General features: G+C 50.2%; 1 protein-coding gene across 2 annotated transcripts in view; it reads right to left on the reverse strand.

Moving 5' to 3' along the window:
- Positions 1–678: 678 nt before the first annotated feature.
- FGD5 (FYVE, RhoGEF and PH domain containing 5) overlaps positions 679–23,127 on the reverse strand; it is a 115,540-nt gene continuing 93,091 nt past the window's right edge. The window contains exons 11-21 of one of the 2 annotated variants that reach the window (XM_059940448.1): positions 22,008–22,079; positions 20,321–20,389; positions 16,701–16,784; positions 15,113–15,192; positions 12,786–12,885; positions 12,333–12,470; positions 11,179–11,308; positions 10,307–10,437; positions 7,635–7,758; positions 2,722–2,876; positions 679–1,879 (exon numbers count right to left, since the gene is read on the reverse strand). In XM_059940448.1, coding sequence (XP_059796431.1) covers positions 2,755–2,876; positions 7,635–7,758; positions 10,307–10,437; positions 11,179–11,308; positions 12,333–12,470; positions 12,786–12,885; positions 15,113–15,192; positions 16,701–16,784; positions 20,321–20,389; positions 22,008–22,079 — 1,050 coding nt within the window. In that variant the 3' untranslated portion in view covers positions 679–1,879; positions 2,722–2,754. Of the gene's footprint in view, positions 1,880–2,721; positions 2,877–7,629; positions 7,759–10,306; positions 10,438–11,178; positions 11,309–12,332; positions 12,471–12,785; positions 12,886–15,112; positions 15,193–16,700; positions 16,785–20,320; positions 20,390–22,007; positions 22,080–23,127 lie in introns of both variants that reach the window. The other variant, XM_059940447.1, reaches the window with a different exon arrangement.

Raw genomic sequence — 23,127 nt, forward strand, 5'->3', positions numbered from 1 at the left:
AATGAGCCAAATCAACCAGTAGAAATCGGCTGAAATGCGTCCACACAGAACCATGGGGAGGACAGGTGAAAACAAGGCCCAGGTAACCAGGCAGGTCCTCGCCCAGTCACACACGAGCTGTGGAGGACCTTTGTGGCTACTTCCTTTGACAAAACCCAACCAGTATGTTTTAGCTACAACCCAGGTGTTTTTATTAGGGTAAATATTCACTGAGAATAAAAGCCCTATCACATCTTCTTTACAGAGTATCAGAAATAGGATGTTATACAGTGAAAGAGGCCTTCCAGATGACTTCCAGACGTAATTCTACCCGGAGCTCAGAAACTGACAACGGGCAGTGGCACGGGCAGGTTGGAGAAGCGCCCACTTCCTTGTGCTGAAGTCTTGCTGTGCTTTCTAAAGGCTCAAAGGGTCTAGAAGGCCCATTTCAATATGTCTGACGATGAAAATGAAAGTCCTCAAAAATTAATAAGAAGGCCTCTCTAATCACTTAGTTTGAATCATTAATTAAATGTTTAACCAAACATTTTAAAAGAACTGGAAACTAGAAAAAAAAAATTCCCCTAAAAATATTTAATGTAAATAACTCCTGGAGATGGTGCTTTTTACAAAATGTTTGTCAGGCAAATGCCTTTTTTAGGGGACAGGGCAGCAGGAAGATGGGGACAGGACATCAGAAAATGTGATGATTGTTTTTTATTTCGATGAGAGTAACAAGGAGTCCCCCCACCACTCTGCTTTATGTAAAAACACGTCCAGCATCGTGAGCAGCAGTCATCAGCGGGGAGGTGACTGAGCCCCAGGCGCCCAGAGAGGATCTTCAAGCCACTATTTCTGTGCTCCCTCACTGTGTCCAGAGCCACTGGCCAAGACCACGAATTCACCTTCTGATTGCATCTTGTTTTCTCTCCTTTTATCTCTTTCAAGGCTTCAGGAATACAGCAGAAGGATCACCGTGTCGAAAACAAGAATAGTTCTCACAAGCATAACGACATCAGCTTGTGCAGGGTAAACTCAGGAAGGCACACAATAAATTAAAGCAGACCCCTGTCTCTTCGGACGGTCTGCAGTGACCTCCGGGGGCAGGGGCCGGATCTGCCAGCAGCGGAGTTTCCCGCACTACTCTGGTGTTGGGACCGCCGTGGGGAGGACGGAGTACCTCCTTTCGGAAGCCCTGTCGGTCTGCCGGTCGGTGGGCACTTGGAGGAGAGAGTCCTCCCCTTGTGCTCCAGTGCCACGTGGCCCTGCACCCTCCGTGGTAAGGGAGACCCTCCTGGTGTCGCCTCCTTGCGCCACAGCCAGTACTGGTGGCAAATTAGTCCACAGGACTCCACCTACCATTTACTTAAGTAAATCCCTTGGAAAAAATAAAACTGGAGGTTGTTCCTCAGTAAAACAATAAAGTGCTTTTGATGAGAGTAGCTGTTATTCGCTGGTTGTTTCTCATTTCACCTGAGGCACCGACATCAACAACGTGAAAGGTCATCATGTTTACCAGGAGTAAAAATTGTAAAAGCTTGTTTCTACTAAAAAGCTTGCATTTCTAAAATGTACTTCTCTATTGGTTTCCACATCTTCATGTTACTAAATTTTAACTCACTACTGGAAAAGGAAATAGTTTATGCCTGGGGAGGGGGTGGAAAACACGAAGACAGAAAAGGTCCATAAATATCCCTTAAGGGTTCCACTTGTGAAGATGTGAGAGAGGGGTTACAGCAAACAAGGTCAGGCCCCATGCTGAATCGAGATGTGTGTCCGGATGAGTGGAGACACAGATTGGCTTCTGGAAGGGTCCACGCATCAACCTAAGAGTGTACTCTGAGTCCACGTGCTTGATAACTGCTATAACACACTTGCATCTTCCATGGCTTCGATCCACCTGCAACGCAGAAGAGAGGGGACACTTGGTGTTGAGGCTCTGCCTGGAACTCTGGTCACGGAACCCGTGAATGATGAGACTACGTTATTATTAGCCTGAAGTCAGCAACCGTGTCCTACTATATTTGTTTCCCTAGCATTTAGCAAAACGCCTAGAGTACAGTGCAAGGGTTGCTGAATCAATGCACACCTGTATGAATGAGTCATAATACAGGCAGACCTCGTTTTATTGTGCTTTGCTTTACTGTGCTCGGAGATACTGCATTTTCTATAAATTGAAGGTTTGTGGAAACCCTATGTCCAGCAAGTCTAGCAGCACCATTTTTCCAACAGTATTTGCTCAGTTTGTGTCTCTGTATCATATTTTGGCAGTTCTCACAATATTCCAAACTTTTCCATTGTTACTCTATTTGTTATGGTGATCTGTGACCAGTGATCTTTGATGTTACTATTACAAAAACATCATGACTTGTTGAAGGCTCGGATGATGGTTAGCATTTTTTAGCAGTAAAGTTTTTTCAAATTAAGGTATGTACATTTTTTTAGACATAATGCTATTGCAGAGGTAGTAGACTACAGTATAAACATAACTTTTTATGCACTGGCCAACCAAAAAGTTTGTGACTCTCTTCGCTTCAACATTTGCTTTATTGCGGTGGTCTGGAACCGAGCCCGCAATATGTCCGAGGTCTGCCTGTGAATTTAAATCTGCTGTTCTGCTGTGGCCCGAGGGGACTTGAAAGGACAGGATGGATGGAGAAGAACAGAAGCCAAAGCCCAGGGTGACAGCTCGTTCCCTTCTGAGAGAGAGGCAAGGAGACGCACGACTAGTTATTTTGGTACCTCTGAGCCGAATTGGTATCCTCTGCTTTGAAGCTATAAAATAGGGTTTTCTTGTGGTAAAGGTGAAAAATAGGTCCTACTTCGCTGCTGCCCTCCTCCTTTTCTGGCGCAATGGTGAAACCTAGGAGGGGCATGCTCTCCAAGGCCACTGTGTCCTGCAGAGAGGCAGAGGGAAAACTGATGTTAAACACGGCAAGATACCCAGTCAGCAGCTTAGCAATCACCGATGCTTCCAATGTAACATGCATGACGAGCCCCTCTGTGTGGGGCATCTCTGGCAACGGTGCAATTATCACACACATACCCTTTACTCCCACTTCCCCGCCAGCACCAGTCACGAGGAGGAAAAGAAACTTAACATTTTGTGACAGCATTTAGGGTCCAGGCACTTTCACTTTCACATTATCTTGTTTAATCTTCGTAACAGTCATAGAAGGTGTCACCCCCATTCTAAGAAGAAACTGAGGCTCAAAGAAGGTAAATAACTCCCCAAGATCACACAGCGAGTTAAGGGGCAGAGCCAGTGTTTGGACTTGTGACCACTTTCTAAAACCCCACATTCTTTCCACTGACTCGATTTATCAGTGACTCAGATTTCTAGTGTTACCCTTGTTAACGTATTCTGTACTCATCCCCCAGGCCCTCTTGCACAGTGCTTCAATATGGAGCACTCACTCAGGGTGTTCGTGCTATAGAGCTGCTAACAATTCGGTGAGATGTACCCAGAGAACACAGATGGATCTTAAAATCACGGTGCTTAGTGGAAAAAGAAAGAGCTTTTTATATATAGATAAAGATATTTTTATACACACATATTTATGTAAAAATACATGTTCATAAAGAATACAGCTTTATAAAATCACACATAAACAAAGATATATAATTAGTTAAGCACATTAGAATGATTGTGGGAGGAGGAGGAGGGGGAGTAGAGTTTGTGTCTAAAAGGGAATCAATTTTCAAAGACTGCCCCTGAGCCAGGATGACACGTAAATTTGTGAAGCGTTCCATATTTTTATTATACAGCAGAAACTAACACACCATTGTAAAGCAATTATACTCCAATAAAGATGTTTTAAAAAAAAAAAGACTGCTAGATCAGAAAAAACTTTTGACAAAATTCAACATCCATTCATGATAAAAACTCATAGCAAACTAGGAATAGAAGGGAACTTCCTTAATCTGACAAAGGGCATCTATAAAATACCTACCAGTAACATCATATTTAAGAGGGAAATAGTGAATGCTTTTCCCTTAAGATTGAGACAAAGCAAGAGGACGCTCACCCTTACCAATTAAATTCAAAACTGTACTGAAACCTCTAAAAAGAACAAAGTTGGAGGACTTACACGACCTGACTTACGGCTTACTATATAAAGTTATAGTAATAAGACAGACAGTATGGTATTGGCATAAGGTTTGGTAAATATATCAGTAAAACAGAAGAGGGAGCCCAGAAATAGACCCACACTTAGTCATTTAATATTTAATAAAGATACCAAAATAATCCAATAAGGAAAGGAAAGTCTTTTCAACAAATGGTGCTAGAACAACTGGATATCCATAGGGGAAAAAATGAGCCTTGACCCCTATCTCACACCATACACAAAAATTAATTTGAGATAGGCCTACATGTAAAAGCTAAAACAGTAAAGTTTTCAAAAGAAAATATGGGGAAAATAACTTTGTGACTTACAGTAGTCGGAAGTTTCTTAGGACATGAAAGCAATAGCCAAAAAAGAAAACATTAATTGACCTCATTAAAGTTATAAACTTCTGTTCACCAAAAGATTGATTGATTCATTCATTCATTTAAAAAAATGAACAGACAAGCCACAGACTGGGAAAGAATATTCACAAAACATTTATCTGATAAAAGACTGGTAGCCAAGATACAGAAAGAATTCCTGTAACTCAATAACAAACAATCTACTCTAAAAAATGGGCAAGAGATCTGAACAGACACTTCTCAAAGAGAAATATATATATAGCCAACAGACACATGAAAAATGTCATTAGTCACTAGGGAAATCTAAATTAAAACCACATTAAGATACTACTACACCCTCACCAGAATGGCTAAATTAAAGACTGACAATACCAAGTGCCAACAAACACATGGAACAACCAGAACTCCCAAATTTACCTACACTGTTGCAGGGACTGTTAAACGCTACACCATTCTGTAAAAATGTCTGCTAGTTCCTTAAAAGCCAAATATATATACCCTTCTGTGATCCAGAAATTCCAATCCTAGGTATTCACCCAAGGTGAAATAAAAACCTATTTTCACACAAAAACCTGTATGCAAAAGTTTAAATTGGCTTTATTCATAACCGCCTCAAATTGGAAACAACTCAAATGTCCTTCAACTGGTGAATGGACCAAACAAACTGGTATATTCACAAAATGGACTACTACTCAGTCATAAAAGAAATGACCTACTACTCTATGCAACAACATGACTGAATCTCAAAAACATGCTGAGTGGAAGAAGTCACACATGATTCCATTTGTATGAAGATCTAAAAGAGATAACTAATGTACGGTAGGAAAAAAATCAAAAGTGTGTTGCCTCTGGGGATAGGGGTGAGGTGGGGATTTACAGGGTTATTCATTAGTCAAAACTCAACAGATAGTAGCCTTAAGATTTGTGTACTTCATTATATATAAATTGTACCTCAAAAGAAAAAAAAGATACAGAAATATTGAACTCTTAGGGGGAAGTATACTTGAAAAGCATCAAAAAGTAAGATGGATGAGAGATGAATAGATAGATATTTGTTCAAGGAAGTATAATAAAATGTTAATTGTATAATCTAGTTGATGGTTATAAGACAGTTCACTGTAAAATTCCTTCAACATTTCTTTGTTTGAAATTTTTTAAACATAATAATAATAAATATATTAACTAAATAATAAAATATTGGAAAACATTTAAAAGATTCCGATATATTTCTGACAGTCACTCTCTCCCAGGACTGTTACTGAGAGCAAGTTACATCTGCTTTGCGTTACCTCAGGGTACATGACGGGGTTCATGGTAGTGCAGACAGTGAAAACTGGCTATCCATTTTATCAAATCTTTTTCTTTGATGGAATTTGAAAGCTTGGTCCTGTCACTGGCTTAGGCTTATTGAGAAACTGTACAAGTTCCTCTCTCTGAAGAAGTGGCTTTGGAAGCATACTTAAATCCGTCTTTTAAAATTAACCCACACTCTCACTTCCATGACAACTGTTGCTCAGGACCCGGGGCCTCTGGGTTTTCCATTCTCAAACAGGATCCACTCTCTTTGGTGGTTGGTTAATTATCACTAGCCTTTGTTCATCTGTCTAAGCCAGCATTTCTTCCCCAAGTGTGTTTTCCATGAGATGCTCTGTGAGGAAGGGCCTGCTGTCAGGCCACCTTGGGACTCTTCACATCCTGGGGACCCACAACACGCCCTTGTTCGTTAGAGACTCAAAAGCACTACTGTGAGGAAGTCCCACAGACTATCTACTCAGGGTTCTCTCAGAACCCAGTTCTCAGAGGGCCCCTGCGAGTGTCCTGTGGAATGCCTACTTAGGAAGATGCCGCCCTGGGTTGCAGCACATTTCAGTTTGTTCCAGAAAGATCCACAATTTCCTCAGCACGGAGAGCCCCATCTGTGGACCCGTAAGTGAAAGGCCCCCTCAGGGAGGGCTTGCCTCACACAGTGCCCGAGTCACTCAGGCCCACAGTGGGTCCCCTCTGTGTGTCTGCGTCCCTCCTGGCCTCTGGGGTCCCTGAGGATGGGGCTGACTGTAGCCAGCACAGCTGCAGGCCCCTCATGAGGGAAACTTTATGCCCGGAAGAAGGCAGTGCCTTCTGCCCTGTTGCCAGCATCTGCGGTCAGGGGAGAAGGGCCAGCCCTGTGCTGATGTGCACATCCTTGTGGGTAAAGCACCTACCCTGTGCAGCTGGGCAGAATGCATTTAAGTCCCATTTTCAAAGTGGATTTCGCCTGTGGAAACCATCAGATGGTGGGGCCTGGACACGGAAATCTTTCACATTATCCCACAGGTTCAGCCTGGGCCAGGACCAGAGCGCCCCCTGCTGTACAGCCAAGCTCACACCTATCTACTCCACAAGCAGGCTTGAGCAAGGCCCTCTCTCCGATATTTTAGTAGACGTAAATGTAAGATGGTCTATGATATATATATATATATATATAAACTTAAGTTTTACTTAGCAGAAGAGTTACCACGAGGCAATACAGTTCCCTGACAAATGCACAGACAAAAAGTAAAGAAGTGGGACCTCCCTGGTGGTCCAGTGGTTAAGAATCCGCCTTCCAATGCAGGGGACGCGGGTTCGATCCCTGGTTGGGGAACTAAGATCCCACAAGCCATGGGGCAACTAAGCCCATGCGCCACAACTACTGAGCCCAAGCGCCCTGGAGCCCATGCGCCACAACTAGAGAGAAGCCCATGTGCTGCACTGAAGATCCTGCATGCCGCAACTAAGACCCGATGCAACCATAAATAAATAAGTAAGTAAGTATGGTAGCTTCCTCCAAGCTGCTGAATTTTGTCTCAAACAACTGAAGTGGAGAACAGAAAGGAGCTCTCTTTTAGGGAGTGCTAGCTTGTCCTGGATGCTGGGGCTGTGATATCCAAATGCTATGCTGCACAGGCCTGCCTGCTGTACTGCCTTAGCCCCACAAAGAAAAGGTAAATTACTCAGATTGGAAATGGACGCATGGCTGCATATCCACATGGCGTCCTTCAGTAAACACCTGACCGACGTGGGAACTGACGTGGGAACCAGATGCAGGACTCATACCGCCCTCTGGGGAGGCGCAGTGCACACCCCACATAGACAGTCTGAGGCACGAGCTTAACCCACGGGCCCTCACGGGAGAGGAGAGAAAGCAGGAACCACTCTACCTCACTGGCCATGTAGGTGTAGAGCACTTTGCCTTTGATGACAAACCAGAGCTTCTTCCAGTGCCTCTTCCCTTTCTTACAACGGCTGAGATAGCCGCTGATGGCGGAGCCCTCTCCGGAGGCGGCCACCTGGCAGAGGGAAGCAGGGCGGTCAGGGCACCAGGTAGTAGACACGGTTTACACAGAGCCAAAATGACACTGCAGACCCGCTGGCAGGGTGTTTATACTGCTTTGGAATCTGAGACTTGGATGATCTCGGGATCCATCCAGCACCTCAAAGGCAGCAAAACTGTACCATGTCTGAGAGACAGGATTTACTGACAGCATTTGCAGACCCTAGACACAGGAATCAAAAACTGCCTGCAGGAGTGCTGCCCCCTGGTGGAGATTCAGATTCCTGGTTCCCTGCCCTCAACCCCCAAGCCTCCAAATTACAAAACTGCAGATATTTGGGGGAAAGTTTCTTCCTTCTAAAATTGATTCTTATACTTTTCAGCTTATTTCTTTCTTATATTTAAGAGGGGATCCCTTTTGTACTGTTTACCTGAAAGCTTTTATGATCTCCTGCCTAATGAGTTTGTTAACTCCTCTAAGTAGTAGTAGTAGTAGTGGTTGTGGTCTGTTGAACAGGCTTCATATGGGGGCTAAGAACACAGGCTTGGAGTAGGACCAATCTAGGGCTCCAGCACAGGCTCTACCAGCTACTAGAAGGGTACTGTCAGGCCACTTACTTTCTCTAAGTCTCAGTATCCTTACTAGTAAAACTGGAATTAAGTGACATAAGACGGGTACCTGTCAGGTACAGTGCCTGACCCACAGTAAGTGCTCCATAAATATTCACCTTACTATGAGAGCAATAAAGCCAGGTTTTGAAATAATTTCACCTGACTCTCTCATTTTACAGGTGGGGAAACTGAGGCCCAGAGGAATGGAGGGATCTACCAAAGGTCAAATCCTGACTTAGTTGAAGAGAGGGTAAGAACTCAGATCTCTCAGCAAATGTTCTGAAGGTCAGCTAACTTCAGTGTAGGGAGAGAAAGCTACAGCCAGCCGGGTGTTTTGAGAAGTACCAGGAAAGGAACCTGCCCCTCTCCAGGTCCCAGGACTCCTAACACCAGACTCGATTTCTCTCCCCACACTTGACCTGCTAGAGCAGCTCCCAGAGTGAGAAAGGCAGAACGGACAGAACACGTCAGGGAAACCGACTCTGCGATCTCCCTCCCTGACAGACGCTCCAGGGGCAGCATTCCTGCAGACCTTCCCATGGGAAGCAGATCTCACTGCTGAGGTGGAGCTCCTGGGGGAAGAGGAGAGGGGCGGAGGGAGACGGGCGCCCATTTCTTCTGGAGCTGCTGCAGAGCCCACGGTGTAGTCTTCGCTGAATAACAAAAAGGTTGTCACTTTGGGCAAAAACTGCCAACCTGGCTGGGGCAGATCCACACAGCACCAGGATCATAGTGCCCTGATGCCCAAAGACTGAGAACGGTTCTCGAACTCCGCACCCACAGCTCAGGTTCTATGAGCTCAGCTCATGCAGACACCACAGTGGGAGTGAGAGGGTGATCTTTTCTCAATTTGTGGAAAGGGACTAGTTAAATAAATGATGAGACAGCCACACGATGTAAGAAGTGTGAGATTTATGTGTATGAACTACTGTGAAATAATGATATCGAAGATAAATTAACTAGAAGAAATGTACAGAGGACCCAGTATATCATCTTTCGGGTGAAAAAAAGGGTCTATGATCGTCTATCTTCATTATGTATATGCACAAAAATTTCTGGAAGGGTCCATAAGAAACCTGATGGTGGTTACCTTTGAGGGGTGGGACTGAAGGAGTCTGGGGAGGGAGAGAAACTCACTTTTCATCATATAGTCTTCTGTGTTGTGAAAAAATTTTTATCACATATGTGTTATTTACAAGATTTTTAAAATGCAAAAGGAATTAAGTTAATGGACAGAACTGTACTCATTTAAAATTCGCATCCCTAACACTTTTTTAAGCCCTTACCACCTGCTACTCAATAATGAATATTAATGAGAAAACTTGGAAACAGCTGATCACTCTTCTTTTGACAGCATGTATATTCATGGCACACATTTGTTTGTGGTTGTGATTAGAATACAGACATGTAATCTGGTCCTGTTTCCAGAATGGAATTGAGTTTAGCTAATTCTGAGGTTTCCTGCAAAGAGCCCCACGACCTTTACGAGGCTCACCACCTGAGCCCGCGTGGGACCCCCAGGGTGAGAGAATGGTGCAAAGCTCGGGGGCGGGGGCAGGGGGCAGGGAAGGGCTGACGTGGGAGACCTGAGCCAGGACGAACGGCTTTAGACCCAAGTGCCCGGGTGATCTGTGCAGTAACCCTGGGGACTAGGTCTAGGCTGGGGGGGACAGGTGCAGAAAAGGATGGGAGAGATGTCTCCTAGCACCACCTACAACCACTTGGGCTCCTGTCCTCTGCCACCAACAGGTGTCTTCTCGGTCACCCAGGAGACGGGCCTGTGCTTCAGGGCTGCCTTTGTTAGCGTGAGTCAGGACGCCTCCCATTAGGGATCGTCTTTGTCCTGAAGAGCCTGGTCCGGCTTGGGCGGGGGGTCCGTCCCTGTCCACTGAGAAGGACCGAGAAACTTCTAAATCCACAGCCTCCCACGCAGGTAGCCCCACCTGCCTTACCTCGGTCAGTGCCGAAGGGACTTTCTTCTGCTTCTTGAAGGCTGAGGGGTTGATGCTCTGGAAGACGGACGAGAAGGCGCTACTCGAGAAGCGGGCGGAGGACAGGGGGAAGCTCATGCTCACCGGCCGCCCTGCAGCAAGACAAGCGCCGGAAGGGAGGTGAGCGTCCACGCGGATGGGCACGGAAGAAGCCACGTGTCTGTAAAATCTGAGCTCCCGTCCCTCCCGAGATGGGACCCAGCCTCACTGGGGCGGTTCAGTGTGACCAGAAAGACGGGCACAGCCCCCTCTGCTAACACAAAGGCGGGGCTGGGGGCAGGCCTTGCCTGAGTGCTGGCTAGCCCCTCTTCTCTGAGTCTCCATGAGGCTGGGCTGTCCTCTCCGATGGCCTCAGGTGGCCCCAGAGGGTGGGGGAGGGGGAGTTTGGTTTTAGGCCCAGGATCCACCTGCTTTCCTTCCAGCTGACCCTGCTCTGCCGAAGCCTGTCCCCTGCGCACGGGCTGTCACGGGCCAGCTCAGCTGCCTCGGGCTCCTTTACTGGAGGACCCTCAGCCCCTCCGCGACGCCTCTGCTCTCCATCTCGTCATCCTTATTGCAAAAAGGCCCCACGGAACACAGGCCTGCAGAGAGGGCCGCGACGCAGAGCAGACATGAGCGCCGGCCAACTGTCCTCGCCACAGACGCGTGGACCCAGCGTTTCCCAAACTTAGCTGTCCGTGGAACCCTTCTTCTGGGTGCACCTATGCACTTTCTACAGAACCAACGTTTGGGGAAATGGTTTCTTCCTTGAGGGCTGCTTTTGTTCAGAGCCTCCCCAGGAAGGTGGTTGGGAGAAGCCACGTGGGGAAGAAAGGGAGGGTGGTCCCCGGTACCTCTCATCAGGCCTGGGATGTCCCCGCCCCTCTTCTTCAGCTCCCCGTAGCAGCCGTCACACACCTTGGCCATGCGGTCCTTGAGGTACTTCAGAGGGTACTTGTTCCTTGAGCAGTTCCGGCAGACGATCTGGTGGGGGGATGCGTGTCAGAGGGTCTCACCCCCCCAGCACGTGCACAGCGACGCGTCCGCGCCCCCTGCCCGCTTGCCCCCACCTCCTCCAGGGCCCCGTGCTCTGAGCACAGTAATTATATTTCTGTGCAGGTGCTTATCTGTTTTTCTTTTCTAAAAATTGAGATATAAGGGATACGTAACATTATTTTAGTTTCAGGTGTACAATGTAATGATTCAATATACATATATACAGTGGGCCCTCCATGTCTGTGGGTTCCACATCCACGGATTCAACCAACTGTGGATCAAAAATATTAAAAATATTCCAGAAAGTTTCAAAAGCAAAATGTGAATTTGCCATGTGCTGGCCACTGTTTACACGGAATTCATGCTGTATTTATAACTATTCACATAGCATTTACATTGTATTAGGCATTATAAGCAATCTAGAGATGACTTAAAGTATACGGGAGGATGTGTGTAGGTTATATGCAACTACGACCCCATTTTACATAAGGGGCTTGAGCGTCCTCGGATTTTGGTATCCACGGGGATCCCAGGATCCTAGAACCAATGCCCTGTGGACATCAGGGGAGACTGTATGCTGAGATGGTCAGCACAATGTCCAGTGAGCATCCATCTACCACATACAGTTACAATTTTCTTTTCTTGCCATGAGAACTTTTAAGATCTACTCTCAGCAACTTTCAAATATACACTACACTTTTGCTAACTATCATCGCCCTGCTGTAAGCTGATCTGTTTTTCTGATGAGCCCGTGCCCTTAACCGTGACAGGATGCTTTCCACCCCGGGATAACCACCACATCCGCTATGACTTCCTTTTGAGAGCTTGCTGGTGTAATGGGATGGGCCTGGGATTTGGAGTCCTGGTGGGAGGGTACCAGTAAAAGGGGAATTAACTTCACAGGGTTGGTGTGAGCATGCCCCACTCTGGGCCCGACACGCAGCAGCTGCTGGATGCCCCCTGGTCCCCACCGACGCCGCCCCCACGCCCACAGCCCCCGACGGCGACTCACCTTGCCGCAGGCGTGGCAGTGGTGGCGCCTCAGGGTGAGGGAGAAGTCACAGCCGCAGTTCATGCACATCATCACGTGTGTGACAGGCACTAGGGTCGGGGGCCTCTCCCCCAGGCTGACCCCCAGCCTCTCCCGTATCTGGAGCAGGGGAATTGGGCAAGCAGCGGGGTCAGGAGACCAGCTGGATGGGCGCCCCCCTACCCCGTACGGGGTGTGTACGTGTGTGGGCGGGGTGGACTCCACTTCTACAGGCTCCCCTGCAACCCCCAGGAGCTGACCTCGGTTACAAACAGAGCCGTAGGTGCCAGGCTCTGGGCTGCACAGTGATGACCCTGAGCCGGGCGCGGGGAGGACCCAGGGCCCTGATGGAAGGAGAGGCGAGGCCTCGGGGGTGTGCAGGGGCCCCAGGGAAACCCAGGTCTGTCAGACGGGCGCCCCAGAAACCCCGCTCACCTCCACGCTATGCTGGAAGGCAGCCAGGGCCTGGGCCTTGTAGTCCTCAGGGAGGGCTCTGCTCAGACAGCTGTGCCACTCGTCCCTCTCTGCACAGGAGCTGCGGGCATGAGCTGGAGTGAGCGAGGGGCGCACAAGGGCTCTGCCTTCCGCCCTCTGGGGGCGGACCACGTCCTGGTGGCCCCCGCCCCTCCCCGACGCCGTAGCCTCTCTCCCCCATGCCCGAAACCCCACTGGCCAGCCCGGCCACCCGCCAGACGGGCCAAGGCTTGCACCGCGGCACCTCTGCTTCCAAGCAGGCGGCCCCAAACGTTACTTGTCTTTGGGCTCTGCCTGTAACAAGGGAACATCCAACACTGCTCCTCTAACTCCCAGGGCTGTTGTAGGGACCAAATGACACGTGTGGTGTGGAGGACTCTGTCGAGGACACAGCACCGTGCAAAAGCAAGGGGTCCCACACTTTAGGGGGGCAGGCTGGCAGGGGGGCTGAGGGCCAGGTACCACTGGGAGGGTGGGTGGATAAATGCTGGCAACGGTCACCGTCCCACTCTCTCCACCTTCCTCCTCAGTTTCCCACACAACTTCCCACTCACTCATCCAAAACGCAGACTTCCCATCCCTGCTCCGAGCCTGGCAGGGTCTCCTGAGTGGTGAGAGCCACACCTGGCCTGAGCTGCGCCAGAGCAGCTTCAGGGTGGAAATTCTCACAGAGCCCCCTAGATGTCATTCCCACCCCGTACTAAGCGTGCGGACTTAAACCAGAAGAAGGGACCAGTTTGGCCTGGGAGGGAGGGTGGTGGGCAGCCAGATGCCACGTCCCTAAAAGGAGATGCATGAGTCCCCTGGAAGCTTCAGCGTGAAGTATCTGGGGCTAGCAGGAAGGTGACCGGCCTGACAGTGGCAGTGGCTCCTTGAGGCCACTGGCCAAAGGGCAGTGCCTCTTCCTAGGAGAGATGGGCAGCCCCACCTGAAGGGCTGAGCGTGGCCGGTCAGTACCCTCACTTCACGGTTGGGCAAAAGGAAACCATACCCTGGGCCTCCTCATGCCCCTGATTTTACCTAGAGATAAGGAGAGGAGAGGCCATGGAATCCCACCCAGGCATCACCTCCTCCAGGAAGCCTTCCCTCACTTCCCCAGATGGAGGGGTCACTCCTTAGAATTTCCAAGGCTACTTCTACCCCCTCAGGCAGTAGATAGTAGTGGAGAAGTGCTCTGGCTCACACAGTCCTGCGTTTGAACACCAGTTCTGCCTCACATGGATGTGGAACCCCTCTCTAGGCCTCAACTCCCTGCACATGGGAGGAGCTGCAGGCCCCACCTCCAAGGGTGGTGCTGAGGATCCGAGGATGCGCCTGACACCTGGCAGGTGCCCAGTGCATGTCACCTTTGTCATCACTACTATTACAGCAGTTATGTTCTGCTAGGTCATAACTTTCCAACCTGTAAAGTGGGCTCTTCTGAGCAAATCAAGGCTTAGACAGTTTGTGTCCTCAGCACAGGACTGGGCACTGAGGACGGGAAAGCGCATCTATGAGAGAGCGTGTGCGTCAGGCCGGACGTCCCATCCCACGCCCAGAACCACGCCCACAAGGGGACCTGCTGCCGCCCGGGTCACACGCTGGCTGGGAGGGAAGACACCCCAATCTGGGCAACTCTGTACCCCTACTGTGCCCAGAGAGGCCCCTGGCAGGAGCCCCCGCTCCCTGGTTTCTGAGCCCCACCCTCCAGCTTGACCTGGCCTTGCCCTGAAAGAGGGAGGGGGGAGCTCTTTCTCTGCCAGAAGCCAGTGAGGAGGGGTCCCCGGGGCAGAGCTCGAGGGCCTAAAGAAAACAGCCATCTCTGATAGAAAAGCCTTACCCCCAAACAGGGAAAGTAAAATGATGAATGCTCACTCCTTACTTTTCTCTCACTCTCCAGACCTGGAAGCCTAAACGCAGACCATTTTGTGAACTAAGGTGCACCATGCACTTTTCACTGGCTGTAACTTTTCTTACTGCTGCAAAGACCCAATAATCCTTAGGGTTTTACAACGATGAGATATTTTTATATTTAAGCAATGGGCTCTGGAAACCCCTGAGATTCTATGTAAAGTATTATGTGTATGCTCATTTTTTTCCTGGGGAGAGAAGTCACAGTTTTACCAGATTCTCCAAGAGGCCTGTGATCCAAAAAAGGACAAGAAATAATGAAAAGACAAAAGTCCTTTACCCAAAAGGATACCAAAATAAAAATGACAACACTTCCAGCATCTGCTATTCCAAATGTTCCCACCAGCAAAATCCTGCCCCTTCTGCCCCAGACCCTCCCTCCTTTCCCCTCCTCCTACCTTGCAGACAGGGTCAGGCAGGACTCAGAAGTCTCGATCTTCAGGGCATAGGGCACTTTCTCCATCACAGGGCGGCTGACCTGGAAACCAAGAGCGGCCCCTCAGGATGGGGGCGGGAGGGGTCCTGCCACTGCCCCACTCTGAGCCTGAGTTTCCTCATTGTAAAGGGCAAACCTTTCTTACGTGGAAGATGGGGGGGTGTGGGTTTGTGTGTGTGTGTGTGTTTGTGTGTATGCATGCACGCGCGGTGAGGGCTCGGCTGCCGACTCCAACTCTGTGGCCACCCGCCCACACCCAGGAAGGCTACAAGCATCCCTCTTAGAACCCATCGTTCTGGACAAGTACCTGTCCAGTGGCCACCGTCCCTCACGGCCTCTGTCACAGACTCCTGAGCAGAAGCTTTGGTTCAAAAAGGGAAGCCGCCTCCCAGCTGAAGGAGGTGTTTCCCTTCCCCTTCTCCAGGTTAGGAGCCTCAGGAGCGGGAAAGCCCCTGCAGGGCCCCTACAGCTCTTCCTCCCTCCCGTCCCTCCGCCCTCCCAAACGACAGCCCGCACCCAGTTCCCCAACTTGAGTGCTCCCCTCTCTGACCCTGCCCCCAGGCTGGGCTAGAATTAACTTCCTAAAACTTCCTGCTCATTGAGAATCCCCATCAGCTCCCAACCAGCCCCGTATTCGGGACCCAAGTTACAGCAAGTGAGGTCACAGCTGTGTCGCCTTCCCTTCTCTCCAAGCTCACCCGTGAGAATGTCCAGCTGGGCTGGCATCTCTCTCACATTTAAGAAATATCTGCCACTTGAATAGGTATTTGCACTCCCATGTACATTATTCACAGCAGCCAAAAAGTGTAGGCAACCCAAATGTCCATGGATGGACGATGGGTACACAAAGCGTGGTCTACACATACGATGGAGTATTATCCAGCCTCAAAAAGGAAGGAGATTCTGACACTTGCTACCACATGCATGAGCCTTGAGGACATTATGCTCAGTGAAGTAAGCCAGTCACAAAAGGACAAATATCGCATATGATTCCACTTATATGAGGTCCCTAGAGTAGCTAAATTCATAGAGACAGAGAGTAGAATGGTGGCTCCCAGCGCCTAGCGGAGGGGGGATGGGGAATTAGTGTTTAATGGGGACAGAGCTTCACACTGGAAAGACGAAAAGAGTTCTGGGGTGGATGGTGGATGGTGGCAGTGGCAGTACAACAACGTGAATGTACTTGATGCTGTCAAATTGTATACTTAAAAATGGTTAAAATGGTAAATTTATATTATGCATATTTTACCACAATTGAAAAAAAACACCTGCTTGTTTCCTCCCTCCGAGCCTTTCCTTATGCATTTCCCTCCTCCTAGGACCCCCTTCTCCTCTCCCTTCCCTATTTGTCCAAATATTATCCACTCTGAGGGACTCAGCTCCCCCGCCCAGGAGGCCTCCCTCACCGTCACTCCCCCTGGACTACCTACAACAGAATCCTACTGTAACTCACAACCCAGGCTCCCTCACCTCCGCTGGTCTGTGAGCTCCACAAGCAGGGCTGTGTCTCCGCCTCCCCTGGGGTCCCCCCACCCACCCCAGGTATCTACCTTCATGCTGGCCACCGCCAATGCGTTCTTCAGCCGGTACTTCCCATCCTTCTGGGGATACGTGTACAGGAGCACATCACTCATCTGGGGAGAGGGGAACCCCATCAGACGTGTCTTGGCCCCAGAAGGCTGTGCTGGGTGTGTCCTGGAGCATCACTGAGCAGAGGCATCTTGCATTCCCCGTGACCCACACAGGAGAGCAAAACCGCTCTGGGCTGAAACGGGACACCCTTCCCCGCAATTCCACTCTGACGTAGACACCCAGGAGGAACAAATGCAGATAGATGCCCACAAAAAGTCACGTATGGGAATGTTCCTAGAGGATTATTCATAACAGCCCCAAAGGAAAACAACCCAAACGTCCATCAACAGGTGACTAGACACAGCAACTGTGGTTCATCCACACCTCACAGCCACACAGTAACCACAGAGCAGACAGATACATGCCTGATGACAGGGCTCAACCTCCAACACATGCCAGGGAAAGAAGCCAGACTCTGGAGTACACGCTGCTTCACAACATTTATATGAAGCTCCAGAGCAGGCAAAACTAATCTATACTGATGGAAAACAAGGCCAGTGGTTGCCTGGGGTGGGGGTGGGGGAAGGTGCCTGACAAGGGGCACAGGGGAACTTTCTGGGGGCTGGATATGTTCTGTACCTTGACCCAGGTGGTGGTCACACGATGATATACAATTGTCAACACATACTAACACGTACACTTAAAACTGATGCATTTAACTCTATATAAATTAAGCCTCAGGGACTTCCCCGGTGGTCCAGTGGTAAAGAATCCACCTTCCAATGCAGGGGACACAGGTTCAACCCCTGTTCGGGGAACTAAGATCCCACATGCCGTGGGGCAACTAAGCCCGCGCGCCACAACTACTGAGCCCACGCGTCTCAACTAGAGAGAAGCCCGCACCAACTAGAGAGAAGCCTGCGCGCCGCAACGGAAGATCACGCGTGCCACAACAAAGATCCCACGTGTCGCAACTAAGACCCAACACAGCCAAAAATAAAAATAAATAAAATATTAAAAATTAATTAATTAAGCCTCTACCAAGCAAAGTTAAGGAAGGAAGGGAGGGAAGGGGGAAGCTCCTTGGGGACAGGGAGCTGGTGTGTTCTATTCACCGCCGTACCTCCAGCAACGTAGTAGGTGCCCAATTAATATTTGTTGAATGAACAACTGAAGCTTCCTGCCCCGAAGCAGGGCAGAGGTGAGGAAACATAAGGAAAGTCATTTCTCCTCTGGAGAGAGTGTTTCTGTTTGGCTAGAAGTTTACAGCTTGAAGAGCCGACGCCACGCTCTGGGTGGGGCTGTGGGCCGTCAGTCCTGACCCTGCTCTGCAGCAGCTCTGTGACTATGGACAAGCCGTTGCCCTCTCTGAGCCTCAGCCTCCTCACCTGCCAAGCGGGGGACATCCCCACCCCCACATCACTACAAACATTGAGAGTGGCCCCCAGTGAGCCCCTATGCGTGGGAGCCAAGGCAGACTAGGGGTGTCCTGAGGATAGAACAGGACAAAGCATCTCGGGGTCTGAAACGGAGCAAGAACTCAGGATTTACACTCCTCTCCCTGCAGACAGAGTCTGCTGAGGGGACAGAATGGGTGAGTTTTCCTGCCACCAGCTCTCTTGGCGCTTCTGGCCAGGGTGGTGTGGGAGACCCAGCCTGGGCACTGAGCTGCTGTGTAACCTCAGGCAAACCCTTCCTCTCTCTGGGCCTCACTGTCTAAACAGAGTTGGAATAGACCAGGCTTGGCAATTTTTTCCGTAAAGGGCCAGACAGTAAATATTTCAGTTTCTGTGGGCCAGGTGGTCTCTGTCGCAACTGCTCAACTCAGCTGCTACAGCCTAAAATCAGCCACTGACAATCATAAAAGAATGCGTGAGGCTGCGTTCCAATAAACCTTTCTGAACAAAACAGGCAGCAGGCCGACCCCTGGGTCAGAGGAGCCTTCAAAGCCCCTTCTGGCTCTGTTCTTCTAACACTGACAAGGACTACTGGCCATTCCACATGCACTCCCGGGCAGGCCAGGTGCTGGGCTAAGCCCCCGGAATGATCTCAATTCATCCCCCAATTCCCTCAGGCAGGTGCTGTTATTATCATCCCCATTTCACAGAGGGAGAAACCGAGGCACAGACTGGCTAGACAACCTCCCAGGATCACAAAGCTCATCAGTGGCAGAGCCAGGGTCACGAGTAAATGAGGGTGCCTCCAAGTGTGTGCAGGGTAGTGTGCTGGTGGTGGTCACATGGTGACCAAACCCCGCCCACCCTGGGGAACCCGCCTGTGTCACTACCACAGCGGTTCCAGCCTTCCTGCGGCTGCCCCTCGAGCCCCTGCTGCCATGGCAATGCCACGAGCACCCAGGGCTCTATGAGTGGTCCAGGACCACGCTGCCTGCCTTGCGCTGCAGCACCAGCCAGCCAGAGGGAGGGGTTCTCACGGGAGGTGACAGGTGGCTGCGAGGAGGGAACAGAGGGAGAAGAGCCTCTAAGCTCGGCGCCCCTTGTGCTCTATGAGGAGTGGAGTGACCCACTGAGGCCAGGCTGGGGCCTCGGGACACGTGCCACAGAGGCTCCCCAAACCCTGATGGGCAGCCGCAGACGTGCCGCTTCGGTCAGGCCCAGGATTCCCCTGCTCAGGACCATGAGCCCTCTCTGAAATTCAGTCCCCAAGTGGCAGAGGGTCTATCTGAGGCCTGGTGTAGACCCAGCTCATGAGTGGAAGACCCCATCTGCATGCAGCCAATGACTCCACGAGACTCACAGAGCTCCTCCAGACACACCACGCTCCTCCCGCCTCTACGTTTGCTTATGCTGTTCCCGCTCCTCCAATGCCCTTCCTTTGTCGGCCTGGTCCTACACACTGACTCAGAGCCTCTCTCCTTTTACTTTGCACACGATTGTAACAAAGTGTAACGAGGCTGTTAGGGCAGCCACAACTGCCAGTAACAAGAGATGACAGCTAATGGCGAAGGAGCAGAGAGAAAAATTACATCCAGCAGAGAGAAGAACTTAAAAGGCAAAACAACTTGCGGGGTCGGGGGCGGGTCTCAGGACTGGGGCAAAGAGCTGCTTGTAGCTCGGTAGCCACTGAGGTTGATGTTACTATACCCCAGGCCTGGACATTCCCTGGTGTTCCAGACTGTGGCGGTAAATCATCAAAAATGTTACAGATATCCCATCCTGTGCACAGTGGAGAAAGGGCTGGGCTCGGGTCAGAACCCTGGTTCCCTTCTGGGCCTCTGCCACCGACCTGCGGGCAGATCCGGCCAAGCCAACCTTCCTTTCTGGATCTCAGTTTTCTCGTTTGTTACATAAGGCAGTTGAACAGCTATTCCCGGTTTAAGAACTTCTTGGTTTTAGGATGGGCACCTGGGTAATTAAATTTTGGCAACATTCCCCTCAAAATCATTCAAGTAATACATGAGGGATGGGTTGTAAAGGCCTCAGCTTTCTGGAAAGCTCGGCTATTCAGAATGATCCTCACCCGAAGGATTACGCTCTGGTCTAGTCTCCCCTTTGCTTCCAGCTGTCCTTGAGTACTGCCCCAGAACACCTTACAGAACTTGACAGTCCTGGGGCCTGGAGGGGGGCCAGGTACTTACCAGAAACAGGTGTCGGGGGCGTCTGTTTTTCCCTGTTACTTTCATCAGTGTTCCTTCCTTCAGAAACTCCTGTGGGGAGAGAAGCAGACCTCCGTGGTCAGGCTGACACCCCCCTATGTCCTGGAGAAGGAGGGGGGGAGGCCCTTTAGTGGGAAACAAATTACGGTGCCTCCCAGAATACCAGAGAGCAACTCGTGGGAGAATTCCCAGCTTAGGAGACGTGCTCCGTGTTTGGTGGAGCAGCTCTGGGGACAGGCACCTGGCCTTTCAGGAGCATCCACCTTGAATTACATCAACCCCAGACACCGTTCTGGCCACAGAGTGGTCCGAACAATGACTCGCTTGCTGGTTCGTTACCACAAGGGGTCCAATCGGAACAGAGCCTTTGAAAGTTTGCTAAAACGGCTGAAGACCTGTGAACAGTTGTTACAGCCCCCTCAATTCTGGAGGATACAAATAGATGTTTAATAAATATTCACTAAACTGATGACGCGGGCCAAAACATTAGGTGTGATTTTACACCTAAGTGCAATCTCTCATTCCTTTGTTCCTTGTCCTTCATGGACTGGAATAGGTAATAAACACATTTTTGACTATTCTTGAGCTGAGTTTTATGTTTTCCATTTGGAAGCTTAAAAGGTGGTAAATTTGTCTCTTAAAAAATGTTATTTCTGGGCTTCCCTGGTGGCGCAGTGGTTGAGAATCTGCCTGCCAATGCAGGGGACACGGGTTCGAGCCCTGGTCTGGGAAGATCCCACATGCCGCGGAGCAACTAGGCCCGTGAGCCACAACTACTGAGTCTGCGCGTCTGGAGCCTGTGCTCCGCAACAAGAGAGGCCACGATAGTGAGAGGGCCGCGCACCGCGATGAAGAGTGGCCCCCACTTGCCGCAACTAGAGAAAGCCCTAGCACAGAAACGAAGACCCAACATAACAATCAATCAATCAATCAATAAATAAATCTTTAAAAAAAAAAAAAAAATGTTATTTCTAAATTTATTTATTTATTTTTGGCTGCGTTGGGTCTTCATTGCTGTGCGTGGGCTTTCTCTAGTTCCGGCGAGCGGGGGCTACTCTTTGTTGCGGTGCACGGGCTTCTCACTGCGGTGGCTTCTCTTGTTGCGGAGCACGGGCTCTAGGTGCACAGGCTTCAGTAGTTGCAGCACGCGGGCTCAGTAGTTGTGGCTCGCGGGCTCTAGAGCACAGGCTCAGTAGTTGTGGCACATGGGCTTAGTTACTCCACGGCATATGGGATCTTCCCAGACCTGGGCTCGAACCCATGTCCCCTGCACTGGCAAGAGGATTCTTAACCACTGTACCACCAGGGGAATCCCCCAAAATGTTACTTTTAAAATGCTTTGTTGGGGTTCCTGAGAGATAATTTCCCTGATTTCCCAGCAACTGGACTAAACTAAGAATACTGGTGTCTCTTTTTCTCAGAGGGACACGGAACCCAAATGGCACTGTTTCTTTAAAGGTCCTGAAAGCGGAAAACCCCAGGCGAGGCAGCTGGGGGGCCTGGGGAGCCCAGCAGAGCCCTTGCCCTCCCCCCACCCTCCTGGGTGAACGGCACCTGCAGCCAGGCCTGCCTGGGGCCAGCCCAGCTGAACAATGGGGCTTATCAAGGCCTCGCCCCGCCTGCCGGGCTGCCCCCTGCCCTTGCCCTTGGCGGCGGTGGTGGCACTCACCCTTCCTGGCTGGAGGAGATCCCCTTGGCCCCGAACGCTGTGCTCAATGTGGACCAGCTTCTGTAGGTTTTCCTGTTGGTGGGAGCAGGGCGAGGGGGAGATGGTCAGGACGCCTCATCTCCTTTGTAAGGAGTGGCATTGTTTCCACTTCAGAGGAGGAAATGCAGCCCAGAAGGGACTTGCTCCCAATCTGACCTCCTGTCGGTGGCAGGACCAGGAGTTGAGCCTGGGTCTGCAGGATGCCACCTCTGTGGACTGCCTACAAGCAGGCTAGTCTTTCTGGCCCTGGGGTCTGACACTGCCATCTTTCTGCACGCCATGGAGATGGTCATGTGGCCTCGCTGTGCTGTCCGATACCCGTTTGTCTCCCGGCCTCTGCTCCTACTCTAGCCTGTGTCCTCCGTAACACCTGGAGCATCTGGACCTCAATAACCCAGAGGTGACAGATGCCCAAGGCTGGACTGGCTCTGTGGGCTTGCGCCCTTGGGGGTGGTGGGGGACGGGCAGGGCCTGAGAGAGAATAACCAGAAAAGCGTAGCACCTGTGGAGGAAATGCTCCATGCTCCCTCAAGAAAAACAAGTGTGCTGGGACCTCCCTGTTGGTCCCTCACTGGGAATCCACAATACGTAAGGTGACATGCCCCCAGGCCTATGCACAGCATCCCGTAAAATTAGAAATGACAAGCACCTAACCCATGGGGCACACGCCCCTTAACCTTTTGCAGGGTTGTTTCTAAAGTCAATGAACAAGGTGAAAATTGTGTGTAGAGAAAATGTCTTGAATTTCAGGCCTTGACACTGTCCCCCGTTTAGGGCATAAAATCCTACCCATTAGAAATGTATATAAGTTGTTCCACTTCTGCTTATCATGTAGGAGCTGCAAGGAAACCATGCCCCCAACCTAACAGGGAGAAAAAGCCATATCATCTGCAAAAGCATAACTCTTCTTATGCCTATGGGAGAGGTGGGGTCCCAAGGCCATCGGGTGAACTGAGTCCCAAAGACTGACCACAGCCCCACCATGGAAACACAAGAGGAACGAGCTATTCTGCCTTTGGCAACACATGGGGAGGAAGTGGTCGGCATAAAGCAGGTGAGAAGAAAGCAGCTAAAATGTTAA

This window comes from Balaenoptera ricei, chromosome 11 (assembly GCF_028023285.1).
Source record: "Balaenoptera ricei isolate mBalRic1 chromosome 11, mBalRic1.hap2, whole genome shotgun sequence".
NCBI classification, from domain to species: Eukaryota; Metazoa; Chordata; class Mammalia; order Artiodactyla; family Balaenopteridae; genus Balaenoptera; species Balaenoptera ricei.